General features: G+C 45.3%; 1 protein-coding gene and 1 long non-coding RNA gene across 8 annotated transcripts in view; one reads left to right on the top strand and one right to left on the bottom strand.

Annotated features, from left to right (window-relative positions):
* Window positions 1-785: 785 nt before the first annotated feature.
* On the bottom strand, window positions 786-8,688 carry LOC127056757 (uncharacterized). 2 transcript variants are annotated; one of them, XR_007775900.1, is made up of 3 exons: window positions 8,362-8,688; window positions 6,462-6,543; window positions 786-930 (listed from the first exon to the last, which is right to left on the bottom strand). It is a non-coding gene; the product is annotated as an uncharacterized LOC127056757 (long non-coding RNA). The 2 variants fall into 2 exon arrangements; XR_007775901.1 differs by having other exon boundaries at window positions 8,569-8,688.
* Window positions 8,689-9,439: 751 nt separating this feature from the next.
* NONO (non-POU domain containing octamer binding) overlaps window positions 9,440-17,416 on the top strand; it is a 112,553-nt gene continuing 104,576 nt past the window's right edge. For all 6 annotated transcript variants that reach the window (XR_007775883.1, XM_050964956.1, XM_050964955.1 and 3 more), the window contains exons 1-2: window positions 9,440-9,550; window positions 15,344-15,470. Coding sequence is in view for 5 of the 6 variants with exons in the window: in XM_050964956.1 (XP_050820913.1) it covers window positions 15,353-15,470 (118 nt within the window). In the remaining variant the exon portion in view is untranslated. The remainder of the gene's footprint in view (window positions 9,551-15,343; window positions 15,471-17,416) is intronic.

Below are 17,416 nucleotides of genomic sequence, written 5' to 3'. Positions count from 1 at the left end.
CCATCTGCCCAATTCCACACAATCCAGTACTTTTCACATGCCCTCCTTATTGATTCTGCCCTGAGAGTCCCATCCACCCCCTCAATTTACTTCTTGGGAACACCCCCCCATCCCTTCACCCATCCCCCACCCCTCACACACACCCTTCACCACAATTCCACACATCTTTTGAGATCTACTCCATCCTCTTCCCCTTGATTCCAGCTGAGATCCACACATATGTCCTCAATTTACTCCTTGGAAACACCCTCATTCCTCCTCACTCCAATCCCCTCCCAAGGACACTCACCTGTCCCAATTCCCAACCCACAGCTTCCCCCCATCCTCTCACTTGCTTCCTCACTCCTTCCCTGGGGAACCCCATCCCCTCACCTAACATCTCCCCCTCCAATTTCATGCCCCCAAGGGGGGTAACCCAATAGGGAGTCACAGTGAGAAAGAGCTGCACTGCAGGCACCAAGAAAGTGAGGCAAGGAGCTGGGACTGGAGTCAGAAAGGCAGAGGGCAGTAATAGGATACAGGGAGGAGGATGCTGGCTGAAGCTGCAGGGAAGGAAATGGATTTTAGCTGCAGTGTGTTAGATGGAAGAAGGGAGAGCCAGGAAGGCTGAAGAAGAGGCGATTACAGGAGTCCAGGCCAAAGAGAACCAAGGCATGACCCTGGGTTGTGGAAGCAGAGATGAAGAGGAAGAAAATGTTTAAAGATGTGATAAAGACAAGATAACTTGGACAGGAGCAGTGGGTAGAGTCACAAGATAATTTGCTTCACCAGCAATGCCAGCTCACCTCCCTGTCCATCAGCTTCTCACACCTTCCATGCTACTCCTTTTTCACTGAATGCCTCCCTCAACTGATCTGGATGGCCAGTAACTGCCCTCTCCTGCTTTAAATCTCCACTCAAGTTGAAAAGAAATCTGCCAGTCGGTGTCAGCTGAGATGAGGGGGAGAAAGGAATAAATAATTTGCAAGATAGGAAAAAATACTTGCTTTATAGTATGTATATAAACAGTGTATCCCTCTAGCCCCACCCTTCATATGACATATGTCTTAGATGGTAAGTTTCATAAGGCAAATGACTGCCTCCTTATATCTGCAATACAATGGGGCCCTGATCCTGATTTTGACCTCTGAGGCCTACTGCAATGTAAATATTAAATTATATAAAAAAAACCTGTCAGACTATTAAGGTTGCAAAGTGAAACACTCAATCTAGGAAGCACTTGTGCATCCTTAACACTGGTCCTTTGTGTATATTACTATTAAACCCCAAGAAAGAGAGGTCCTCAAAGAGTAAGAGAGGGGTCTATGGTGAGACTGAGGAGAATAAGAAGGGAGAAGAGATTTTTAGACATGGAGAGGAAGAGTAGGAGGAAGGGGGATCAAGGAGGGAGTTGGGGAAGAGGAGGTCAATGCACTGGGCATAGAGAACTCATTCATAGAATATCAGGGTTGGAAGGGACCTCAGGAGCTCATCTAGTCCAACCTCCTGCTCAAAGCAGGACTAATCCCCAGACAGATTTTTGCCCCGATCCCTAAATGGCCCCTTCAAGGACTGAACTCACAAGCCTGGGTTTAGCAGGCCAGTGCTCATTCAAGGAGCTTTAATATGTAGGAAATAAGTGGGATGCTAGAAAGTGAATTGGGATCACAAAGAAGTTTCCCCAGGGGCAGCAGTGCCCAAACCATGATCTATGCATAACTTAATTGTTACATTCTCCAGAGAGCTAAAATACATAAATACTTCCCTGAAGTGATTTTCACTTCTTTGTGTTTTATTTAGTTACACTCTAGCCAGTGGTTCAAAAGCTATAGGGCTGGTCTCCCAAGGAATGTGTCAAGGGAGGCAGGCGCTGAGTGGGGTTTTTTGGTTGTTTTTTTTAATAGCTCTGGCTGTCAGGCCATCCAACCCACCCCTGTAGCTTGTGCTCCTGAAGAAGGGCTGTGCTCACCCAGGAGGTGGGGAGAGCCAGAGCCCCACCCCCGGAGGCTCAGACTCTCCTTGCCCTCCCACACATATCCCTCCTCTGGAGGGGTGGGGCTCTGGCTCAGTCCTGGGGTGGCAGCAGCAGCACAGAAGTAAGGGTGGCAATGGGGCACTAAGTTTGTTGTGAAAAGTGATATTGACAAATATCACTTTTCACATGGCCACCCTTACTTCTAGGGTGCTGCCTTCAGAGCTGGGTGCCCGGCCAGCAGCCACTGCTCTGCCTTCAGAGCTGGGTGGCAGTGTATGTTCTGGGGGGGAGGAGCATAAATGACTACAGACACAAAGAAAGGGGGCCCCGATCAAATATATTTGAGAACCACTGCTCTAGACTTAGAACAATGTTTGTGTGTATATAGACGCATATACACAAATGCAATCAGATGGAGATAATAGTTGTAATTACCACTGGTATGTTATGGGGTTTGAAGGTACAGGCAGCTGGGAAGGAAACTGATTGTGTCAGAGGAGATGGGTCTGTGCACATGGGATGGGAGCTAAAGCCTAGTGATCATCAGTGGGACAGGAGATGGGGGGATGGGTAATGGCCAATAGGAAGGAAAGTAAGGCTGGGCAGCCTCCAGTGGGAAGGGAAGTAGGGCTAATCCAATGGTAGAGCTATGACCCGCCAATCACTAATGGGGGGTGGGAAGTGTCCATCAGACAATCTTTCTAATAAGAAGGTGGTTCCATGTAATAAAACATTAGGTGAAGTAGCAGCATTCTTGAAGGTGGAAGAAAGAAAATGAATAATGGTGATGGAAGGAGTGAGAAGGGGAGACAGGCAAGGATCCAGGATTGGAGGCAGTTAGAAGCTAGGAGACCTCACAGGTTAACACAAAGTTCACGGTAACAAACACTCAGGTATGTGCTAGGAAACCCCATTGTACAGTCTCTCAACTTTCTGAGAAATGCCTCCAGTCTTTATTAATCTGAGTAGAAAGATTGTTTTTCTATTTAAATAGTATTTAAAGTTCAGTTATTGTCAACAAAATATGTGCATCCAAATCAGTGCTACTGCCTTTAGGGACCACATAAGCTTATTCTATGTTTTAGTTGTGTTGGTTTTGTAAGGCTTGGGAGAAGGCACCATACTCCATTCTGAGCTGATTTAAGATGGAGTCACCGAGAGCTGATAAAAATTGAGTCCACTGTAATAGAATAAGAATCTAACACCAGGCATGCTGGGAAGAAATTGAACTCTATTTCCAGTCCCACCTGATCTGGGTCAGTGTTTCAGCGGTCACATGGCAATAGTCATTATCCACTGATACCAGTGGCTGGTATTACACCCACAATACTATATTTACGGTCACTCTTCAGAGTCTGTCTATGTCCACACTAATAATTTGTCGGACAGGTTTGTGGAAAAAAAACAAAATACCCCGACCAACATAAGTTTCACAGACAAAAGCACAGGTGTGGATAGCGCTATGTCGGTGGGAGATGCTGCCAACATAGCTACTGCTGCTCATTGGGGGTGGTTTAATTATGCTGATGGGAGAGCTTTGTCCTATCAGCACAGAGCAACTACACAGGAGACCTTGCAGCAGTGCAGCTGCGCCACTGTAAGGTCTGTGGTGTAGACATAGCTTAAGATTTCTTTCACTCAACAAAATCCCCACGATGGCTAAAGATGGGATTTTCAAAAGCACTGGACATTGCCGTAACTGCTCCCATTTAAGTGAATGGGAATTTTACCATTTGTTTCACTGAGAATGGGTAAGCCAATACCCTTTGGAAAAATCCCACTCTAATTCTGAAAGTTCCAACCCTGGCCTACAAGTGTGAGCTAGGGTTGGAGAAGAATTTAAAATAGAATTTAGAGAAATGACAATCTGCTCAGAGCCTGCTCTTGAGTACCTGCTAACAAAGCTCTTCCACACCCAAAGTTGCACCAGTTTCACTCAATCAGTGTAACACCCAATCTTTAGGTCCATTCTACACTTAAAATTTAGTTTGACATAGCTATATTGCTCAGGGATATGACAAAACCACACTGCTGAGTTAACCTCCAGTGTAGATGCACCTAGGCTGCTGAAAGCATGCTTCTGTCAACCTAGCTACCATTGTTTGGTGAGATGGTGTTCCTACACCTGCCGAAAAACCCCTCTATCACGGCAAGCTGTGCGTGCACTATGTGGTTATGCCAGTATAGTATGCATAGTATAGACGTGGCCTGACTGAAACTGGTGCAATTCTGTGTTCAGACAAGCTGAAAGTTGCTCTTGTTCTGTACTGATGGTTCAACTGTGTCAGCACAGCCTAAAGCACTCCTGCCCTTTTGACTGACCCCACAGAAAACTGTCCCCAGCCAAACAATAGCAGTACAAAGGGGCAATTCAGCCCATCTTCAGAACTTCTAAATGTTAATGCCATTAAGCACAGGCAATTTCTCAGATCTTCTATTCTCCTGGGATTTGATCAGTGTTGCTCTCATGAAACCCCCACACATGCTGAGACATCACAGAGGTCAAGAGGAATGTCTCCTCCACTTCATGCTGCTAGTGCTAGTATTACAGAGATGGAGCCTACATGTTGGGGGATGCAGTGCCTCCTAGCTTCTCCCTTTAATGCTTGCTGCTGCTGCTGCTTATATTGTAGCAGGTGCATCTGCACACATGGGGCTTCTGTAAGACAAGCAATGACTGCTGATCTCCTGAGAATTCTGGTGAAGATAATTCTTCCCCCGCCTCCCTCCCCGCCAAAAAAAAAACAAAATCAAGGAAATTAAATGCAAAAAACTCCATTAGTGCAACATTAAGGCTGTGAACATAACTGCACAAGAATTAGGGTAAGGAAACATTCCCTTTCTTGTTACAATTAAGTCTTACTAATAGAGTATAAAATTTAGTACAAAGTGCTCTTACCAGGCCTAATGTGTATTGTAAACTACGAGGTGTTCACGTAGTTATACGATGCCACATGCCAGTTAGATATCAGATAGGTGGTGTGTGAATCACTTTTTCTCTTGAGGCAGCTCTGACCAAAATTAATTGTGTCAGGCTTGGTCTACACTACATACTTACTTCTGTATAACTATGTTGCTCTGGGTGTGAAAAATCCACATCCCTGAGCGATGTAGTTATACCGATCTTAACACACACACACATGTGTAGACAATGCTATTTTGGCAGGAGAGCTCCCACCAACATAACTACTGCCTTTCGCAGAGGTGGATTATTAAGCCAACAGGAAAGCTCTCTTCTGTTGGCTTGGAGCATCTTCACCAGACATGCTGCATTGGTGCAGCTGCCCCAGTGTAAATTTGTAGTGTAAACCTGCTCTCAGTTTAGCTCTCTGTCTGAAATATGTGAGTTGGAGTTTTCCACCAGGCAGGAATGTTAAAAGTTAGCCAATATCCTGCCTCCCAGATGAGCCATCATTCCTGGCCAGGAGGCAGAGTTCTGGGAAAGCAGGGGTTCTCTTGTAGTGCTGCGGAGTGGAGCAAAGATCGATTTTCATCCTCCTTAACTCCTCATCCTGAAACTACCAGGCCAGGGTGAGTAGTAGCCCTCTCAGCATGTAAAATAGGGACTGGTGACAAAATATGGGAAGTGTCTCCAACATGGGGCACTGCTTACCCAAAGTATATTAAATGGCACCTCATTTGGGGGGGTTCTGTTAATTATTTTCAATAATACCTTTCTTAAGCTAGTGGTTGTCCTGTGTTACATTCCTTCCCTTTCTCTGTGTATATATTTTCTAGGAGTCTGTTTCCCACAGAGGGACACTGTCAACTTTGGGCATGTCTACATACAAAATTTTTACCACATTAACTATAACTGTATGATTAAAGCAGTACCATCTCCCTAGTGTGGATGCAGTTATATTAGTGTAGAGGAGGTGCTTTTATTCTTGTACACAAAGGGGAATAACTACTTCTTTAAGTCACCTTTATAGTGGTTTAACTGAATATACAGTAGGCTTTTACTTGTTAGCAAAATAATTATACAAGTCACATCCATAACCAAAATAGTTACATCAGTAGAAATTTCAGCTGTTGACCAGGTCTTACACATTTTTGGTTGAAAACACACACATTTCCTTACCTGTGTTTTCCAGTTGCTTCCCCTCCACCCATCTCCTGTCCTGCTGCTGCAGGCCCTAGGAGGGTTTCCCTGAGCTGAACTGTATTTCCACTACTGTCACCTTTGCTGTCCTCCCCACTAACTGTACAACTTGTGTCCCCAGCCAGATTGTTTAACCTCATCACCTTCCCTATAACTGTGCCCACCGCTACCCTATGGAACACTCTACGTGCCCCCCCCCCAAAAAAAAAAAACCCCAAACAAACAAACCTGTACCAGCAGCCAGGCAAGATTACAAGTCTGGTTAATAAAGGTAATAGTACTGATATCACTATTGTAAAGCAGCTAAGTACTGCACAACATTCTGCTTAAAAACAAGCACTAAACACAATCAACATGGGTCATATTAAATATATTCAGAGCTAACAGATAAATATGAAAACATACCCATTCATTAAATATCATCAACTGGGGGTCGCTCAAGCCTTGGTTCTTGGCCCAATGCTATTTAATATTTTTAATCAGTGATCTATAATATAAAATAATTGATAAAGTTTACAGATGAGACTAAGGTTGGTGGATTAGTAAATGAGGGGGACAGATCACTGTTTCAGAACAATCTGGATCATTTGTAAACTGGATGCAATCAAACTACATGTGTTTCTGACTGAGCTTGTGAAGTTCTCACACTCAGCATTTCTCTGTCTGTAACACAATCAATTCCAAAATTTCTTGGAATGCTCTAGGCATCAATGGCCATTGATTGGGGGGGGGGGGGGGGGATCAGAAAAATGGGGGGGGACACAAAGCTCCTGTCAGCTCTTTAGCACAGCCAACCAACGCAAGCACCTCTGCAATGGTCTATAGATCAAACAACTGGTTGATGGCACCCATTAATGCCTTCTAGCATAACAGTACTCCTATTTCATTGCTGTGTATCTTCCCAATGGAGTTAAATCATTCAGGATGTCAAAATGTTAGTCTCCCAGGCAGAAAGAACAACCACGAGGGAATGGAGTGGTCCTATTGGCATCCAGCGGGGGTGGGCGAGCTTTGCCCGCCCACTTCTAAAGGACCTCCCCCAAGCCTAAGGGGAGGACCCACAGGTCTGGGACACCAAGTAAGTATGGGGGACAACTAATGAAAAAACAGGGGGAATGGAGTGGTGGTGGGGATGTGAACACAGCCCCTGGCATGAGGGAGAAGAGAATGAGGATCCTAGTATGGGGGAAGGGGAAAATGGAGCACAAAAAGACACTTGTGGGGAGATTGAGGGAACTTGGTGTGGGGAACGGGGTCACACAGAACCCATGGCATGCGGGAAAGACAAAAACCTTGTCATGCAGGAAGAGGGGAGAGATGGGGGAAGAAGATAATGAGATTTCACAGAGTCTCTGATGCGGGGGAAGAATGGGGGACCCTGGAATGGGAAAAGGGGGCCACACAGCCCCTGGCATGGTGGGGGAAAAGGGAATGAGGGCACATAACATCCCTGGCTGGGGAAGATTGAAAGACCCCCGAATAGGAGAAATGGGGGGCATATGGGAACGAGAGTAATGGAGCACGCAGAGACACTTCCGTGAGGAGGAGAATGCAAGGCCCTGGAATGGAGGGCACACAGAATGCCTAGTTAGAGAGAGATTGTGGGAAGTTGCAGCAAGTTCCTGAAATAGAGGGGGATGGGAGGATGACATCCACCCACAGATCCTGGGGACAGGGAGAATGGATGCTAATAGGAACTCCTGATGTGCGCAATGTACTTGGCCTGCACAAACTACAAAGCATGCAATCCTCTACCAATACTTCCAACACAGGGTCTTACCTCCGCAATACAGAATTTAGGTCACACTTACAGGGTCAGGGACTGTACCCTAGAACACAGTGACATCAAAAATAATGTAGGGGGCCATTGTACATAACCAGCTGATTATGAACTCCCAGAGCAAAGCTGTAGCAAAAAGGACTTAACACAGGCCTTGGATGTGTAAACAAGGGGATATATAGCAGGAGCAGGGAGATTACAGTACCCCTGCATACCACATTGGGGAGATCGTTACTGGACTACTTTGTCAGCTACTGGTGGATGCAGTCTTTAGAAAGAATGCTGAAAAACTGGAGAGGGTTCAGAGAAGAGCCACAAGAGCAATTTGAGGAGTGGAATGAGTGGGAGACTTAAGATCAATCTATTTAGTTTATCAAAGAAGCTACTTGGTTGTGATCTATAATTACCAACAAAAGAGAAAATACTGAATAATAGAGGGAATCTAGCAAAGACAGAATAAGATCTAATAACTGGAACCTGAACTCAGTAAAGTTCAAATTGGAAAGAAGATGCACATTTAATTACCTATTAGAATAATTTTGCCAAGGGATGCAGTAAAATCTCCATCACATGGAGTCTTTAAATCAAGACAGGATATTTTTCTAAAAAGATCTACTCTAGTGGGAAATAGTGAGTGCCATTGAATGGCCTGTGTTACTCGGGTTAGGCTAGATGAATACAAGGCTCCTTTTGGCCTTAGTATCCTCTGCATCTCACGTCCCTGCTGCCTACCATTCAACTATGAGCTCCCTGAGGCAGGCTGGTATTTCATCCCTGGCTGCTGGGCTGTGGGATAAACGGGAGCTAGAGCCACAAACAGGACTTAGGAGCGCCATTGCAAACCCGAACTTTACAGACCCCCCGCTGGGTGCCCGGGCTCCCATACAATGCAGTAGCAGAGCCAGCCTGCTGAGCAGGAGGCCCCGCAGCGAGCCAGAGGGATGGGGCCCCCAGGCTTAGCCCCGCCTGGCAGCTGAAGCTGCTCCAGGCTCTGTGATAGTGACAGACCGGGCCGGGCGCTCCCCGGGGACAGTGGGGGTGTCGGACACAAAGCGGCGCGAGCACAGCCGCGACCCTCCAGCGCAGCGGTCAGCGCGCCCCAGCACACGGCCGGGCCCTGTGGGCTCAGGGACAGGGCGCCCCAGCCGCCCCCACGGGGCCCGCTCCCCCTCTGCTCTGCTCTGCTCGCGCCGGGAAGAACGGTCACAGCTCAACCGCCGCTCGGGGCGGGGCCGCCCCCGCATTCGCTGTAGTGCACGGAGAGCAGCCTGGGCGATGCTTGCAGCACTGTCTCTTTAAGCATCACCACCCTCTCTACGCTTGCGCATATGCCGATCTCAATGCGCCTGCGCACGCTCAGGGGTTGGCTTGCTCGATCCTTTGTCCCTACCTCGCCTCTCACCTAAGCTTGGTGCTGAGGGGATGAGTGGCAGCTAGTTTCGCGGGCTGTGAAGACTGCTCAGCCAATAAACTCCGAATAGAGGAGCGGTCTCGTCTTTGGTCCCGCCGTGCTCCAATCCTTTTGTGATTGGCACTGGTGTGAGCCACTGAACGGAAGGTGAGAAGAGAGGGTTGGCCAATGGGCCAGCAACATGGGCGGGCCTTGGGTAGCCGGTTAGGCTGTCCGATTTCCGGCCGCGCGCGCTCTTTTTTTCTAGGCTACTAGGAGGCGAGAAGGCCGCAATCCGTTGTGGGAGCGAGGGCCCAGGAACAGGTGAGGCGGGGGGTGGCGGCGTCCCGTGAGCAGCACCCCGGGCTCCGGGCCCCCTCCCCCCATGGCGCCGGAGGCAGAGGCTCCGGGCGCCGCGGGCTTGCGTGGGTTCGGCTGCCGGCAGCCTTCCGCCCTGCTGGGCCCGTGCGGCGAGGCCGTGGTGTCCGGCCGATGCGGCTCGTAGCGGTGCCGCGCCGCGCCGGTAGGCGGGCGGCCTTGGCTGCACGCGAAGCGGCACCGGTTCAGCTTCATTTCCAAGTCCCACTGGTGCGAGTTCCTCGCATGCCCCCCTCCGCCCTTTCCCTGGCTGGCGTGCCGCCCGGCCTGCCACCCCCTCCAGCCTCGCGAGCTTCGCACACGCTTGCTCTTTTCTTCCCACTTGGTGCATCGCAAACCTTCCCTGATCCCGCCTGGTTTTCTGCTCCTTGTCTCCCACGCAATTTCCGCGGGTCTTTTGCGCGACTCCTCAGTTAACTGTAAGTAAACGATTTATATGTGCCAGTGCTGCTTGGTGGCTTCACAAATTACATGTTGCTTTTTTACTACCTCCCCTTCTGCTTGTAGGCACAGTACCCCGCTTGTCATTCTTTCTGAGTGTAATTGCATACAAACTTACCGCTTTGCATAGCCCTCTACCCCTCATGTTCATGCCTCCATTGACCCCACCACACACGCATTTACTTTCCCTAGATGCACGAGCTCGGGAGAATTATCCAAGTTGCAGTTCATTCTGCCTTATGCATTCTAAAAGCTGCTAACCAGGTTTTAGTTCTATAATTATTTTGGTATATACACCTCTACTCCAATATAATGCTGTCCTCGGGAGCCAAAACATCTTACCACGTTATAGTTGAAACCATGTTATATCAAACTTGCTTTGATCCACCAGAGTGCGCAGCCCTGCTCCCCCGGAGCACTGCTTTACCGCATTGTATCCGAATTTGTGTTGTATCGGGTTGCGTTATATCGGGGTAGAGGTATATTTGAACTCTGCAGCTCCTAGGTACAATATGTATGGTGCTTCATGAGTAAAATAACTTCTTTTGACTGAGTGCATAGTTTGAGCATGCTGTGTAATGATTACAGATATCTTCTCTGGTTACCTTACAACCACTTTGACCAACTTGGAATCTGTCACAGATTGAAGTGTCACTAGAGGAAGTTTTGGAATTAATTGATAAACTCAACATTAACAAGTCACCCGGACTGGATGGCATTCACCCAAGAGTTCTGAAAGAACTCAAATGTGAAATTGCGGAACTATTAACTATGGTTTGTAATCTGTCCTTTAAATCAGTTTCTGTACCCAGCTAATATAACACCAATATTTAAAAAGGGCTCTAGAGGTGATCCCGACAATTACAGACCCCTAAGTCTAACGTCAGTACTAGGCAAATTACTTGAAACAATAGTAAAGAAAAATGTCAGACACATAGAAGAACATAAATTGTTGGGCAAAAGTCAACATGGTTTCTGTAAAGGGAAATCATATCTTACTAATTATTAGAGTTCTTTGAAGGGGTCAAAAAATGTGGACAAGGGTTATCCAGTGGACATAGTGTACTTAGATTTCCAGAAAGCCTTTGACAAAGTCTCTCACCAAAGGCTCTTAGAAAATTAAGTTGTCATGGGATAAGAAGGAAGATCCTTTCATGGATTGAGAACTGGTTAAAAATACAGGGAACAAAGGGTAGAAATAAATGGTAAATTTTCAGAATGGAGAGGGGTAACTAGTGGTGTACCCCAAGGGTCAATCCTAGGACCAGTTCTAGTCAACTTATTCGTAAATGATCTGGAGAAAGGGGTACACAGTGAGGTGACAAAGTTTTCAGATGATAGTAAACTGCTCAAGATAGTTAAGACCAAAGCAGACTGAAGAACTTCAAAAAGACCTCACAAAACTAAGTGATCGGGCAACAAAATGGCAAATGAAATTTAATATGGATAAATAACCCCAACTATATATACAATATGATGGGGGTTAATTTAGCTACAACTAATCAGGAAAGAGATCTTGGAGTCATCATGGATAGTTCTCTGAAGATCTCCACACAGTGTGCAGAGGCGGTCAAAAAAGCAAACAGGATGTTAGGAATCATTAAAAAGGGGATAGAGAATAACACTGAGAATATATTATTGCTCTTATATAAATCCGTGGTACGCCCACATCTTGAATACTGCATGCAGATGTGGTCTCCTCATCTCAAAAAAGATATACTGGCTTTAGGAAAGGTTCTGAGAAGGGCAACTAAAATGATTATGGGTTTGGAACGGGTCCCATATGAGGAGAGATTAAAGAGGCTAGGACTTTTCAGCTTGGAAAAGAGGAGACTAAGGGGGTATATGATAGAGGTAAATAAAATCATGAGTCATGTGGAGAAAGTGAATAAGGAAAAGTTATTTACTTGTTCCCATAATATAAAAGCTAGGGGCCACCAAATGAAATTAATAGGCAGCAGGTTTAAAACAAATAAAAGGAAGTTCTTCTTCATGCAGCACACAATCAACCTGTGGAACTCCTTGCCTGGGGAGGTTGTGAAGGCTAGGACTATAACAGAGTTTAAAAGAGAACTAGATAAATTCATGGAGGTTAGGTCTATTAATGGCTATTAGCCAGGATGGGTAAGGAATGGTGTCCCTAGCCTCTGTTTGTCAGAGGGTGGAGATGGATGGCAGGAGAAAGAGCACTTGATCATTCCCTGTTCTGTTCACTCCCTCTGGGGCACCTGGCATTGATCACTGTCGGTAGACAGGATACTGGGCTGGATGGATCTTTGGTCTGACCTCGTATGGCCATTCTTATGTTAGGCCTCTCTAACACTTCTAAATGGAGCAAACTTAGTATGGAAGTAATTAGTGGCAAATGAACATGGATGCCCAAGGTAACTTTTTAGTTTAACAAGTACTATGGTGCAGCTTTTTAAGCTTTAAAGCACCAGTACTTATTGCACAGACGCCTACAGCAAACAGTATCATCAGTGGAACTATTTCTGGTTTTTTTGTTTTTTTGTTTTTTTGAAGTCTCATTGTCTTATAAAAGTTCTATTAACCATCAAAACAGCCACTAAACATAATATATATATAAAATAAGAATGGCCATACTCAGTCAGACCAAAGGTCTGTCTAGCCCAGTATCCTATCTTCCAACAGTGGCCAATGCCAGATGCTTCAGAGGGAGTAATCAGAAGAGTTAATCATCAAGTGATCCCTCCTCTGTGGCCCATTCCCAGCTTCTGACAGACAGACTAGGGACACCATATCTGACCATTTTGGTTAATAGCCATTGATGGACCTATCCTCCATGAATTTATCTAGTTCTTTTTTGAAACCTGTTATAGTCTTGGCCCTCACACTATCCTCTGGCAAGGAGTTCCACAGGTTGACTCTACATTGTGTGGAAAAATACTTCCTTTTGTTTTGCCTAATTAACCTAATTTAATTTTATCACCCGCAGTTCCTGTGTTATGAGAAGGAGTAAATAACACTTCCTTCTTTACTTTCTCCACACCCATCATTTATAGACCTCTTTCATATCCTCCCTTAGTTGTCTCTTTTCCAAGCTGAAAAGTCCCAGTCTTTTTAATCTCTCCTCATATGGAACAGCTTCCATATCTCTAATCATTTTTGTTGCCCTTTTTCAAATCTTTCTAGTTCCAATATATCTTGTTTGAGATGGCCTGACCACATCTTTATGCAGTATTCAAGATGTGGGCGTACCATGGATTTATATAGAGGCAATATGATATTTTTTGTCATCTTATCTATCCCTTTTTTAATGATTCCCAACATTTATTAGCTTTTTTGACTGCCGATGCACATTGAATGGATGTTTTCAGAGACCTATCCACAATGACTCTCAAGATCTCTTTCTTGAGTGGTAATAGCTAATTTAGACCCCATCATTTTATGTATATGGTTGGGATTATGTTTTCCAATATGCATTACTTTGTATTTATCGACATTTAATTTCATCTGCCATTTTGTTGCCCAGTCACCCGGTTTTGTGAGATCTCTTTGTAACTCTTTGCAATCTGCTTTGGACTTAACTAGTTTTGTTTTATCTGCATATTTTGCCACCTCACTGTTTACTACTGTTTACCATTTTTTCTAGATACTTTATGAATGTATTGAATAGAACTGATCCCAGTACAGACCCCTGGGGGACACTACTATTTACTTCCTTCCATTCTGAAAACTATTTCTTCTTACCCTCTGTTTCGTATCTTTTAACCGGTTACTGATCCATGAAAGGACCTTCCCTCTTATCCCACCACAGCTTACTGTGCTTAAGAGCCTTCGGTGAGGGACTTTGTCAAAGTCTTTCTGAAACTCTAAGTACACTCTATCCACTGGATCCCCCTTGTGCACATGCTTGTTGACCCCCCTCAAAGAATTGTAGTGGATTGGTGCGACGTGACTTCCTTTTACAAAAACCATGTTGACTCTTCCCCAACAAATGATGTTCATCTACGTGTCTGACAATCCTGTTCTTTGCTATAGTTTCAACCAGTTTGCCCAGTACTGAAATAATTGTCAGGATTGCCCCTGGAGCCCTTTTTAAAAATTGGTGTCATGTTATCTAATCTCCAGTCATCTGGTACAGAAGCTGATTTAAATGATAGGTTACATACCACAATTAGCAGTTCTGCAATTTCACATTTGAGTACATTCAGAACTCTTGGATGGATACCATCTAATTGTGGTGACTGATAAAGTAACTGTAATAAATCTGTTTGAAAACCTCCCCTAATGACACCTCAGTCTGGGACAGTTCCTCAGATTTGTCACCTAAAAAGAATGGCTCAGGTTTAGAAATCTCCCTCACATCTTCAGCTGTGAAGACTGATGCAAAGAATTCATTTAGGGTTTGTCTACACTGGCACTTTACAGCGCTGAAACTTACAGCACTCAGGGGGGGTGTTTTTTCACACCTCTGAGTGAGAACATTGCAGCGCTGTAAAGTGCCAGTGTAGACAGTGCACCAATGCTGGTTGCTGTTCCCCTCGTGGAGGTGGTATTTTTTAGAGTGCTGGGAGAGCTCTCTCCTAGCGCTCTGCCGCAACCACACAAGCCACGTTAAACACTACCAGCGAAGATGTGCCCTTAGTTTCTCCACAATGGCCTTATCATCCTTGTGTGCTCCTTTAGCATCTCTATTGTCCAGTGGCTCCACTGGTTGTTTAGCATGCTTCCTGTGTCTGATGTACTTTAAAAAGGGACATGGTTAACATAAAATCACCCTTGCCTGAATTTTTACTTGCTACTTTCACAAGGAATACATCTTATTAGAATTGAATGCTTACAGAGTTGTTTCAGTTTTCTTTTTGCATTTGAGCGCTTCACATGTATTTCATTTTCCCCAGTGTATATGTTTCTTTCACACAGCAACATGAGAGAAATGATCTTAAAAAATAGGAAAATATAACTGCAGAGGTTGGCATTAGGACTCGGATGCAGGACTGAAAACCAACTAGATTTTAAGTTTTCACTTAAAGGCAGATCTCTTCTTGGTTTTGCGGTATTTATGTGGCTAGTAGGTCAGAAAGAGCACTTTAGTTGGAAATATCATTGGCTACACAGGTTAATTTAAATCAGATGTACTATGTTCAAATTGTATGTATTTTCCCTCATATTGTCTGTTTCCCCAGGTGTCGGGGGTTGCAAAGGCTGGAAATGCTTCTGTTCTGATAATTATGTCTGTGGTTGTGCCCAGGAAAGTAGCTGTAGTGTTGTGTGCATTGGAGGTTGCTGGTTTGTACTTTGAGGATATATAACCAATGATGTATTTGCTCTCAGGTTGGAAAAATGCAAGGAAATAAAGGCTTTAACATGGAGAAGCAAAACCATGCTCCAAGAAAACAGCATCAGCAACAGCATCAACAACCACCTATTCCTGCTAATGGACAGCAGGCCAACAGCCAGAGTGAGTAGATTACACAAGTCAATCTTGGTTGGTGTAGCCCGCTGGGCTGCTGAAGTGCCATCAGCATAGGCCCTGACTTAAATTTCACTGTAAACTGTCACAGGTTCTTTCCCTATTTGAGATGCTCTGATATCCCATGAGAAAGGATTAGTTTGGATTCTCTTCTGCTGTCAATTTCCTCTGGACTTTTTATTGCCAATCCTTGCCCTGTGAATAAACCCACTTGTATTCGTTCTTTTTGGTATGATAGAGCTTTTTACTAAATCTGTAAACAGAGGAGATTGCATTCAGGACTACACTTTCAGTCAGTTCAGTTCTGCTCTTATGGCAGAGGTGGACAACTTGAGCCTGAGAAGGAGCCAGAATTTACCAATGTACATTGCCAAAGAGCCGTAGTAATCTGTTGTCAGCCCCCCTTCAGCTCCCAACCCCCAGCGCCTCCCCACCAGTCAGCGCCTCCCTCCTGGTGCAATCAGCTGTTTCTCATGCAAAGGAGGCTCTGTGGGGGAGGAGTGAGGGCATGGCAGGCTCAGGGGAAGGGGCAAGGGCCTTGGAGGAAAGGGTGGAGTAGGGACAAGGCCTGGGGCAGAGCAGGGGGTTGAGCAGAGAGCACCCCCTGGCACACTGAAAAGTTAGCATCTGTAGCTCCAGCGCTGGAGTCAGCACTAATACAGGGAGCCGCATATTAACTTCTGAAGAGTTGCATGCGGCTCAGGAGCCACAGGTTGGCCACCGCTTTCTTATGGCCTGACTTCCAAATGTGTTGAATGCTGGCAGTTCCCAAGGGCTTCACTGAGATTTTTGGCACTTAGTGCTTCTGAATCAGACCATTAATGTGCATGTTCAAAGATTCCTTCCTTGCTGCTTATAGGATCTTCCAGTAAATCAAATTACCTGGAGGACTGCAGATCTCTCCAATCCTTCAGTGTCATCACTGTGGATTTTACAAGAAAGAGGTGGCTTGTCTGTGACTGGCACTCTTTCCTCCTTTTCTCTTGCCCTCACCCTTCTTCCCAACGCTGTATCGGAGGACCACCTAGCACAGTCCTTTCTAGGTACTGGTGGGATAGAGTTGCTGTCAGCATAGATGCAGTTCTAGTAGGAAGGTTGTTGAAGTGTTCCCCAATCACACAACAAATTGAAACTTCTGTGCGAGGTGGTCTTCTGACTTGTCTGCTTGAGACTCCAGCATCAAAGCGCTAGTAGTACCAGTCAGGGTTGCTGTGCCAGTAAATCCAATCCACTGAAGTTTACCCTTGTTCAATATGGGCTGGAGCTCTGTGGGATTGTTGGGGTTTGGTGATGGTGATCTTGGGGGGTTTAATGACCTTTGGGGCCTTAACAGATCTAACTTAATGGTTCAGAAACATGTAGTGGTGAGGGTCTGAAGCTGCCATTTATGGATGACTGGGAGGGTGTCTGATTACAGTGATGAATCAGTTAATTTGATAGTTATGTTGTGCTTTGAATGTGGAATCTACTACATAAGTGTTTTTTAAAAATAGAGCTTCTTAAATTGAGTGTGTGATAAAGTGGTTGGCCAGTCTTCTCCCTACTAGAGTGGGATAGTTTTACCCTTGCATTCTAATCTCACCCATTAAAAGCTGAATAGAGTGATAATGGGAGGTCAAGTCCCTATTCATGTGTCTTTCAGGTTATCTCAAAATACCATTTTTGTAATTGATGCCTGAGATCATAAGCCAGAGCATTGCCCATATTTTTTCCCACCATTGTAGTATCTGTGCACTTTCATACTCCCTGCCTCACTATATTTTATAATTTATCGTTAATTTGCTGGCTTTTTGGTTTTGTTTTAGCCACTGAGTGTTACTTGAATATAGACTTTGACTAACTTCGCTGACTTTTCTGAGGTCCCATCCATATTGCTGCTTTTATAGCTTCCAGCTGCTTTCTCTCCAGCTTGGAGATAGGGTCTGGATTCCAGA

The sequence above is a fragment of the Gopherus flavomarginatus genome, chromosome 8 (assembly GCF_025201925.1).
Source record: "Gopherus flavomarginatus isolate rGopFla2 chromosome 8, rGopFla2.mat.asm, whole genome shotgun sequence".
NCBI lineage: Eukaryota > Metazoa > Chordata > Testudines > Testudinidae > Gopherus > Gopherus flavomarginatus.
The sequence above is the reverse complement of the archived record's forward strand: the minus strand, read 5'-3'. Positions and strand labels throughout refer to the sequence as shown.